Source organism: Pseudopipra pipra, chromosome 2 (genome assembly GCF_036250125.1).
Source record: "Pseudopipra pipra isolate bDixPip1 chromosome 2, bDixPip1.hap1, whole genome shotgun sequence".
NCBI lineage: Eukaryota > Metazoa > Chordata > Aves > Passeriformes > Pipridae > Pseudopipra > Pseudopipra pipra.
The window spans coordinates 28261130-28271706 of record NC_087550.1 but is presented as its reverse complement, the minus strand read 5'-3'; the positions used below and the strand labels follow the sequence as shown (position 1 = coordinate 28271706).

Below are 10577 nucleotides of genomic sequence, written 5' to 3'. Positions count from 1 at the left end.
GACTAGCAAAATCTCAATGTGCAGAGGGAATGCGTTTGAATGCATTTATGTATTTCATCCACACTGTTCATCTTTCTGTACTGCGTCCATTAAAAATCCAGGCAGGTAATCAGCTTTCATGATGCTGTATCCTGAAGTTAAGAGGAAATACCCAAGAATTCAACCAGTGGCCAACTTTGCATTGGGAAATGGCTTCCTGAGATGCAGCACATTTAAATAAGCCCTGCAGGAGGGCTGGGAAGCAAGGGTAGGTAACACAAGGAGAGGAAGCAGGAGGAGTAGAAGGGAGAGATGAGCCTGTCAGAAGACTGGAAAGGGAAGGGATGTTTTCAATCGTGATTTTTGAGAGCCTCTCTTTGCTAACACAGCACAGATGGAGGTCGTGGTTCTCACTCACAGTGTGACAGACGCACTCTTACCACGAGCAAAATATTCTGAAAGTAACTGCTGCCACGCAACGCAAGCTGCAGCCACCACAAGCTGGCTCTAGCATCCCAAATATGAATTGTCACATTTGAGGTTCAAATCAGAGCTGTCCTTCACTCGGGGTGCCCTTCATCTGAGGTCAGAGTTAGTTGTTGGGTGACAATTACGTAAGAGGCACAGATGAAGGGAACCAATGAGGAAATGGCTGTGGGTAGCTCTGACTTCTGGTAACGAGGATTTCTTTGTCTTACAGGCGGCCACAGGGGCCCCAGAACATTTGGATGCATTAAGAAGCTGTTTCTGTCTTCCTGGCCCAAATGATCGGTCCCTGGAAGCAGCAGGTAACAAGGCATGATTTTTCATCGTTCCCTTTATTTACCTTCACCACGTGATACTCAGTTTGCTTTTCAGACGCTTCCGCCGTGGTTGCCCCTCGGCTGTGCCGCCGAGGGCCATGGGGATGCCGGGGGATGGGGGGGGGAGCTGCTGGCAGCAGCCCGCGGTAGGCGGGAGAAGGTGGAGTTGAGGCAGCAGCGCCATTCATCCCTCTTCCATTTTGCCCTTCACTCACCTCCTCCAGGCTGCCTGCTGAGCTCCTTCTCCCGCCCCTTCCCCCCATTCTCTGCCGCTTCCAGCACAACCTGGGCAGCTTTAAAAAAAAAAAAAAAAAAGAAAGGAAATGGGGAGACATAATTGTTTTTATTTGTGATGAAAAGAGAAGCAGCCTAAATAGAGAACGTGAGAGGAGCAAGATGGGAGCCTTGCTTTTCATTCACACCCCCACGTTGCTCATTATTCTGACCTAGCAAATGGCCAGCCCCTTGGAGCATGTTAGGCATAATGTGGTGAGTACTGTACAGAAACCTCTCCTACTCCTACTGCAGCAACAGCTCCTGCATTCCTGGGAACTGTGGTCTTGTCCACATTCCAGAAAAGGGTAGCCTTTCCAATTCCTCCTTCCAGGGTTTCACCCAGCATTTGCCACCAGCACAACTCTCTGCAAACCAGGCTCTCTCAAGGTTTGCTGAGCTGGTAATAGCCCTGTTAATGCAGTCTTTGGTAACATGTGTCCATCACGTGTAAGGACTTTCTATGAGGCTGCAGAAATATCCAGCAAGACTCACAGCCTCAGCCCTCAGTCTCATGAATTTAGCCCTTGGGGTTGCAGGCCACTTGCAGAAGAGCAGCATTAGGGACAGAAAAAGGATCTGCAAAGAAGTATTTCTCCTTTCTGTTATAAACTCCTTTCTGTTCCTTCCTATCTCTGTCTTCGGAAGGCAGCAGTGCCTGACTTACTATTTGGAAAATAGTAAGGGAACTTTGAGGGAGTCCTACCATCTCTAGGACATTGCAGGAATAGGAGGATCAATGGTATCTGGGGGACAGCAAGTCATTTTATCCCAAATCTGGGGTAAAGAAGAAGGAAATAAGAACCCAGATATTTACATTCATGCTCTTTACCTGTCTTTGAATCCTGACACTTGAGGTCAACTCCACACTCCAGTCAAACACCAACAGAGCCTCAGAACAAAAATAAAACTCACCAGACAGGAAAGGTTTTCCAGACTGGAAGTCTCTGAAGGATGATTCAGGGTTGCAGAAGCAGTATCAGAGAGGCTGAGACAGCACTAGCAGAGGCTCTGTGTGAACTTCAGTGCTCACAGATGAGCTCTGAGCTGGTGAGAGGAGGGTGTTTCAGCAGCTCACCCATGAACAGCCTCCCTAAGGAGCACTGCCTAAGGGCTTTGGCCCTGCTTAGCCCATGCCCTGCCCATAGGACCTGTGTCCACCTCACAATCCTGCACCATTGTGCTGTCTGCAGCTTCCATGATGCGGACGTTGGTTTCAGCCTGTGCAGAATACAATCACCAGATACAGCAGGGGATTTCTGAAGAGCCTTCTGCATATACACAGGTGTGGGCCTCCAGCAAAAGGTCTTCTTTATGGACACCAAGCAGTTTTGGGACCTGCTGTAGCAAGAAGTATTGCCAAGCCCTCTGTGCATTTCACCATGCGAAGCACGTTACTGTGTCATTTTCCTCTGTCAGACTCCGAAATCCAAGGACATGGCTCCTGCCACAACTCAGGAGGTCGATTTCTCAACCACATCTTGCAACCTGCTATTTCCAGTCCTCTGGCACAGGTTCAGTCTGGCTCCTGAACATAGTGGGCCGGATGCAACAGTCAGCAGAAGCACCATTAAGGAAGCGAGCCCTGGGCTGGAGCTGGGATGAGTCAGTCTGCTCTCTTCCCTGTAATCCAGTGGAGCTGGTGATAGCTGAAGGCAACCACCATTCCCCGGGGATGGTGACAGAGGTGTTACCCTCCCCCCTGATTTGTGGAGATTCCCCACTACCGCTGTAGGTGTCACACACCGAGTACCTGCACTTCGTCTGTGGTTCCTGGTGGCTGTCCAGGGTCAGTGGTGACCCACAGCTGGCTTGCAAAGTGCTCTCCCTGCTTCTGCCAGGCAGAGCACTGGTGTGTGTGCACTGTCCATGCACTCGGCACAGGGAAACAGCTCCATCGGTGCCTCCTACATGCCCACACCACAGAGGAAGCCTGGGATGAGTGCTGACCCTGCAGCAGCCGGGCATTGCTGCTGACTCTGGCCAGGAACCAACTGGCCACCAGCCACTGGGGTTATCACAGAATCACAGAATATTCTGAGTTGGAAGGGACCCACAAGGATCATCGTGTCCAACTCCTGGCCCTGCACAGGACATCCCCAAGAATCACAGCATGTCTCTGAGAGCATTGTCCAAACGATTCTTGAACTCTGTCAGGCCTGGTGCTGTGACCACTTCCCAGGGGAACCTGTTCCAGTGCCCAACCACCCTCTGGCTGAAAATTTTCTAATATCCAACCTAAACCTCCCCTGACACAATTTCAGGCCATTCCCTGTCACTGGTCGCCAGAGAGATCAGAGCCTGCCCCTGGGCTTCCCTTGGTGAGGAAGCTGCGTACAGCGGTGAGGGCTCCCTGAGGCCCCTTTATTCCCGTTACACCCTCACGATCCCTGTCGGGCGCTGCCCGGCGCAGGCCGGGAGCGCTCCCCTCGGGGACCGCCAGGGGGCGCTGTGCCGAGCGGCCCATACCCACCCCCGCCCTCCCCCAGGGCGGGCGCACATGCGCGTTGCGGGCGCGGCGGGGGCAGCGCGGTCCGGTCCGCGATGGGCGCGGAGGCGTGAGCGGCCCCAGCGGCTCCGGGAGCGCCGAACGGGAGCACCGCGCCCGCCACCACCGCCAGGCACGGCAGGGCTGGGCAGGGCAAGGCGGGGGCGGGGGGAGCGCCGCCGTCACCTGCCCGGGATGGCGGCGGGGCGGGGGGGCCGGTTCCGCCGCTCCGCCCCTCCCCGCCCTCGGCCCCGGCTGTGCTCACCGCCCTCTCCCCTCCGCAGAGGCCGCCCCCGAGCGAGGGAAGCATGTTCCGGCTGATGAGGGATGGCGAGCCGGAGGACCCCATGTTTGCCATGTGAGTCGGGCAGGGCATCCTCAGGTTGGGGGGGAGGGGAAGCGGCGGGAGGGAGAGATGCGAGGTCGCCCTCGGGATCGGCGCGGGGGCAGATCCCTGCGCTCCCCCTCGCGTCCGGACAGGCGGGCAGAGGCCTTTGCCGGGCTGCGGAGGAGCTGTCTGGGGACGAACACAAACATCCTCCCAGGGGGCAGCGCGGGGAATAACCTGGTTCGCGCTGGTCCCGTTTCCGTGATATTGGAGCGTGGTCTTGAAGGAAAGCATAATAAAGTAGGCCAAAAGGCATCGCAGCTGCCTGAGAGGAGGAGAGGGCTGGAATAGCTAATCTGTTTCTTTGCGCAAGGATTCCTTTTTCTTATGCAAAGTAGGGTTGCAGTTCGGATAGATAAAATCTGCTGTTCCATCCAGTGTTTGTTGCTGCTGTGCACAGGAACTCATTAATGGAGCTGTTGGAGACTGCTGAAGCACTTGTCAAGTTGTGACGAACAAAGTAAAGAGAAGCCAACGGGTAGTTTTGAAACACGAGTATTGAAATCTAACAAAGGTCCCGACAGCTCTTCCTGGGATTCCTTTTACTGAATGTTTTTGTTTCTGTCCACAGTCCAGAAATTGGATGCTATTGATAAATTTTGGCAGTGACACTAAGTTGGCAGTCCTTGCCAAAGCGGATAAGGAATAGACTGTTAACACAGGAAGAATTTGATTACGTTAAGCACTGAACTACTAGAAATTTTGTGAAATTAACGTATTTAGAAGAGTAGTCATTTTTTTGCTGATAAAATTGGTAATAAGCAAGAATTTTATCAGCTGCAAGCAAATTAGCAGGAGAGGAAACTTTGTCCCAGTTAGTCACAGAATGACTGTGTGTTCCTCTCATTGATGTGGGAGGTATGAGTCTAGCTTTTATTATGGGAAGCATTTCCAGGAGAGACAGAAAAGTACTGGTTTGTAGTAGGTGCTTTTGTGATCTCAGGAACAGTCTGCTGTTGGGGTTATTAATGCTCAAGAGGGATAATTGCAGACTGTAAGATGTGCAGGAAAACAGCTATGGTATTTCACAGAAGTTTTTTACTGTGGCCACTGTAAGCTGTGACTCTTTTTCATTACTATCCTTTTCTTCCTCTTGCTTCTCTGGCATGTATGAATGTGTGCAGCCCTCAAAGTGGAGGCTGCAAAAGAAGGGAAAACTAGTTGGGGACCCCAGTTATTGTTCCCTTTCCTTCTCAAATCTGCAAAAGCTGTATGTGATCTCAACCCCTCGACCAGATGTTGAGATGATTTATGGTGGCAGAGGGGTGTCAGGCCACACAGTCCATTCTGGAGGTTTCAGTCTCGCATTGGAGTGTTTGTATGCATGTACGTGGGAGGGGCGAGAAGACAATATGCAGGATCTCATGCTTTCTGGTCCTATTAAGTGTAGTCCTCTCTTTGCAGCCAGGATGGTCTTAGTGCAGCTCCCTGCAAAATGAAGAACTGTCCTTTTAGAAGGGCTTGATTGTTTTGCAGAGCTCTTAACATAGAGGGTTTTTTTAGCAGAAGAGGAAAGGACTGTGAAATGGTGGCAGATCTGAGAAGTGGCCTTCGTTTGTTAGAGCAGTGAGGTTCTGGAATGGCCTTGGTCATGCTTGGCTCCAAAGCAGTACAGGGAGCAGAACACCAACCTGCTTCTGAGCAGACAGCAATTAGTACCTGAGAAGGCTTCTGTGGTATAATACCCTCTATTACAAGACATGAGATGGGATTCAGAGGTCCCTTCCAGCCCCAAGGATCACCACGCACAACAACGAATTCTCGGGATTCTCAATTTTCAGCCTGGAAAGGAATGTATAGTTACGTTAGAAAAACTTGGAGTCACAAGGGGTGGATTGTATGGGCCTTTGTCCTCACCATTTTTCTCTCAACCCTTCCAAAAGGGATCCTTTTGCCATCCATCGACAGCACATGAACCGCATGCTCTCTGGAAGTTTCGGGTTCGGCCCACTCCTTGGCATCACTGATGGGACCACACCAGGGGCTCGCCAGGCTGGCCGCAGGATGCAGGTAAAAGGGAGGCTGAGTACAGGGTAGAACTTCTGGAACTACCTTGTTGGCTTGTATTTCCCGCTGTTCCTGGGTTGGGCACCCTCCTCGCCTTCACATGGATGGTGGGTGCAGCACTGATCTGTAAAGCAGTGGTATTCTGGTCCTTCTCTTTACTCCACATCCGTTAATACGTTGAATGCAACTGCATTCTAGGTTGGATGGGAGGAAGGGAATAAATATGTTATTTCTAGAGGACATGAATTAATATAAGTGGGAGAAATTTAGGAGCATTACCTCATGACCGGTTTGTTAGGGGTGATACGGTTTGGACCACCATGAGTCCATGGGGCACTTCCTTGATCTGTTTGTAGAGCCTGAGTGTTCCCAGTTCTGTTTCTGAGAAGGATTAGTGTGTTCTGATGAGGATCTAGTGTTTGGCTGTTGCAAAGTCATTCTCTGTTCTGCTTTTCTGTTGTCCTGGCAGGCAGGAGCTATTTCACCCTTTGGGATGCTCGGCATGGTAAGTTTTCTGTTTTTCTGGGTCAAACTGGAGGTTTTCCAAGTAGTGGCTCTGTACTGAGATTCATCAGTACAGTGTGCAACCAGTACTAAAATGTAGCAATCTGAGCACAGCCACGTAGTGAGAGTGGGAATGTCTGAGGAGACCAGGATGAGCTCTAGATTTATAGTAAATGGAATACAGAAGAGGGTATTGAACTGAAACTGGAAGCATCTGGTTTCTCTTGGATCTGTCATTGAGTTGCTTTATAACTTCAGACCTTTACCTTGTTTCCCTCTAATGTTTTAATCTTGTCCACAAGCTAGTTTAGAGGAGAGATTCTAACTCTGTTTATATGGGGAAGTTGTACTTGCACCTTGACCAGAGAAAACCCATAAAGCTGTTATAGCACAATATTTCACGGGAATTGGGACAGTTAATATCCGAGAAGAGCAGGTAGTCCCTTAATAACCTCATATGTCTGAAAAGAAGCTGCGGATCTGTTTGGAGGTAATGGAGGAACTGTGAGAATGCGAGTAAAGGACTTGGCCATCAGTAGGCAGAGGTGGTTATTGCACCTCTTTTGCCAGTGGTGGCGGATGGAGAAGCCGACGGAATACTTCAGTTCAACAGGACTGAAATGAGAATGGCTGTGTGTACGTGAGAACACCTTGCTTGGAGCCTGCTGATCTCCATCGTCTACTAAAACAATACGGTGGAAATAGCTTATTCCAGCTCCAGCAACTTTAGCTGTTTTACACTGCAGAATTGCCTTAATGAAAGAGATTTCCATGTCCCAGAATTTTTGCAGCTCAGAGAAGGATTAATAAGACTGCAAACAAATCAAAGCATAATAATATTGCATGTGAGTACTGCTCTGCTGGAAACGAGAACAAGAGGCTACTCGAGGAAACGAAAAAAAGAGAAATCAGCAAGTTTGAAGTGACATCGTAATTTTGTTTACATATTGTGCAATTAACCCGTGAGACCTGCTGGCCCAGTGTGTTACTGCAGCCCTCAGGTTTACAGGATGGAAAAGGCAGGTGTTTGTAGGGAAAATAAGCAAATTGTTGTTATGCTAGAAAGAATACAATCAGTGGAAACTTCCTTAAGATTGCTGTTAGTGCACATGCTGAGATTTCTTCTCTTAACTTTGCTGAGTACCTGGACTCACAAACCCCAGTGCATTGGTAGTTGGATCCAAACTAAAAAAACAGCCTTTGCCAGAACACTTGGGCAATGCAACCTGAGAGAATGGAGAGAACCGCAATCTCAGATTCTGGGGACTTTTTTCTGCACTACTGAAAGAAGGGGAAAAGAACAAGGTTTCTGTTCTTAGGTTTTTGTCCCTTGAAGGTAGTTTTGTTGTTCTTTCCTCATGTCTCTTTCCAAACTAACTAGTCTTGTCTTCTCTTTTGCTTTTTATCAGGCAGGTGGCTTTATAGATATGTTTGGGATGATGAATGACATGATTGGAAACATGGTAAGAAACCTCCATAAACCCTCTGAATTGAAGGGAGTACTGAGGGTGCTCCTACCACCCCCTCTAATGTCTCCCATCTTACTGTGCTGCTTGGTATGGGCTGTGCCCCAGCTGTCAAGGTGGGGCTGTAAGCTTTGCTTCATCGCTGGGGACTGTGACAGAGAGCTTGTTCCTGAGTGCAGGAAGAAGAGAGGGATGAGGAAGGAAGTGTAGGAGTAGACTTGTTTAGAAAGAAACAAGTATTAATTTAACAGGAAGATGTATTCTCCAGAAGAATGGACCGATGGCGATTATATTCTTCCTGTAGTAATTTCTTCCTACTTCCTACAGAGAGAATTAACTGCCATCTCTTTTTGCCTTCCATTCCTTCTTGCAGGAGCATATGACAAGTGGTGCTAACTGCCAGACATTTACCTCCTCAACTGTCATCTCCTATTCCAACCTGGGTGATGGGCCCAAAGTCTATCAGGAGACCTCAGAGATGCGTTCAGCACCCGGCGGGGTAAGGAGGAGGCTGCTCGCTTTGCTGTGGGTGGGTGGGCTTTGTTTGGTGGCTTCTGTGGGTGGCCACCCACAGCACTTTGGCTTCACAAGCACTTGCAGCTCAAGGAGCACATTGTGGTTCTTGTGACTCACTGAACTATGCCGAAGGCTGCTGGGAGGAGATGGGAAGCACTGGTGGGGGGAATCCATTTTTCAGTCTTCACTGTGTTGTGTTTGATGTGCTGGGAGTGGTGGCAGTGCAAGGTGGCTGAAATACTGCAGGCAAGAATCAGGGTGCTGTGTGGGGCTGGGAGAATGAAGGGAAGTGTTGATTCTACATGGGAATGTGCCCCCAGATCCGTGAGACTAGACGAACTGTAAGGGACTCGGACAGTGGCCTGGAACAAATGTCGATTGGACACCACATCAGGGAGAGGGCCCACATCATGCAGCGGTCCCGGAACCATCGCACGGGTGACCAGGAGGAGAGGCAGGACTACATCAACATGGATGAAAGTGAGTAGTGCCTATGTCCTCCTCCCAGCAAAGCCAGGTGCTACTTCCCCAGCTCCTCCCCATCTGCACTTGTTCTTTCCCTGCACAGGTGATGCAGCCGCATTTGACGATGAGTGGAGGCGAGAGACATCCCGCTTCCGGCCGCAGCGGGGGCTGGATTACCGGCGTCATGAAGGCGGCGGTGGCCGTCGGGCTGAAGGGACTCGTCTCGCGATCCAGGGCCCTGAGGATTCTCCCTCCAGACAGTCCCGTCGGTATGACTGGTGAACTCAGAGCAGACCTTGTGGGGGGTGCAGCGTGGCCACCCCCAGATCTACCTATGCGCTCTTGTAAGTCTTAACAAGTTTTTTTTCCTCATCTCCCACTGCATGGTTGCCTCTTAGCCCCAGGATTTCCTTTTGTTTGCCCCAATCTTACATTATTTTGAGGTTTCAATTGGAAATGGGTTTTCCCACTTTGAGAGAGCGGGGAAGATGTGAATATTGAGAAACTACTGTGCTGAACGGGAAGATGGAAGCCGTTCAAGTTAGCTTTGTCATCAGCAAAAGATGTGTGGCATCAGCCTTAACTGATGTTATTGTACGACATGATGTAGGATTGCAATCTGTGGAGTGTTTATACTGTCACTGTATAGAACTTATAGAACACAGAAACCATTTGCTGTCCATCCAGTTTGAAATACAAGTAAGTGCTGGTGTCTGCTCTCCCATGTTTTGTATAGGGCTCACTGGGTGTGATCTACTGCTTGAAAAGGGACATTTTTCCCTTTTCTTGATGTCTAGACATCAGGTTTAAACATGTCTTTTTCTGTCTTCTGTGCTGCTTTCTAAGCACCACTTACTCTTTTTATGTTTTCTGTTTCCCTTCCTCCCAGGTACAGACAGTGAAACTCTGAAGCCCCTTCAAAGCACCACTTGGACCCTCCTCAAATTTAGTATTAACCTCCCTCTCACTTCAGAATTGAAACAAAGCAACTAATCTGCATTGCTCTTTTTCGCCCCATTTGGGTGCTGCAGTGGGGCATGGGGAATCTCACTGATGTGCAAGGAACACATTAATTGCCCATTCCCTTTCTGCTGTCCCTTGGCTCTGTTCTTTCTGCCAGTAGTGATGGGCATGAGGAGCTGCCACCTTGCCTCTTCCATCCTTTCCACTCTTTCTGTGCTGGGTTGGGCTGGCTCTGAAGTTTGTGTTTAGTCCCCTGTGAAAGGAATATGAGGGAATTCTGCTAGAACCCCCTGTCAGTCCCCTTACTGGGACAGAGGCTTCAATTCCTCTCCTGCTCCTTGGCGCATCTATGGAGAAGCAGAGAAGGTTGTGTGTGTTAGAGAAGGGAGGAGCAGAACAAAAGCTGGATCAGCCTGTGGGCCCCCCTGACCCCTCTTCAATCAGCTCCCCCACTTTTTTAATTTGTGAAACTTGTAACTAGATGTTTACTGAATAAAGAAACAAACTGTAAAGAATTGTTGGAGCAGTCTTTACTTTCAGCTGACCTAATTGTGCCTGCTGTGGAATTAAGTAACCTCTTCCACATCCTTGGGAAATTGCTGAGGAGAGACTTGGTGTTTAATTCTAAGGTTTTGTTTTCTTACAGAAAATAGCCTTATATCCTTCCCATATAGTCACACAGTGAGATGATGCTCAACATGGAAAGAAGACCCAAGACATCACAG

General features: G+C 49.5%; 1 protein-coding gene and 1 long non-coding RNA gene across 3 annotated transcripts; one reads left to right on the top strand and one right to left on the bottom strand.

The window, feature by feature from the left end:
• The first annotated feature begins 748 nt into the window (after positions 1–748).
• On the top strand, positions 749–10367 carry MLF2 (myeloid leukemia factor 2). Of its 2 annotated transcripts, none has more exons than XM_064644661.1 (9): positions 749–767; positions 3828–3901; positions 5815–5941; positions 6408–6443; positions 7852–7905; positions 8282–8407; positions 8745–8904; positions 8993–9233; positions 9779–10367. In XM_064644661.1, exons 2-8 carry the CDS (start codon positions 3852–3854, stop codon positions 9169–9171), a joined length of 732 nt encoding a protein of 243 aa, XP_064500731.1. In that variant the 5' UTR covers positions 749–767; positions 3828–3851; the 3' UTR covers positions 9172–9233; positions 9779–10367. The 2 variants fall into 2 exon arrangements, with proteins under 2 accessions (XP_064500731.1, XP_064500732.1); XM_064644662.1 differs by lacking the exon at positions 749–767 and adding an exon at positions 3560–3676.
• Positions 779–3468, bottom strand: LOC135409317 (uncharacterized). The gene is made up of 2 exons (XR_010428142.1): positions 1971–3468; positions 779–1075 (listed from the first exon to the last, which is right to left on the bottom strand). It is a non-coding gene; the product is annotated as an uncharacterized LOC135409317 (long non-coding RNA).
• Positions 10368–10577: the final 210 nt, after the last annotated feature.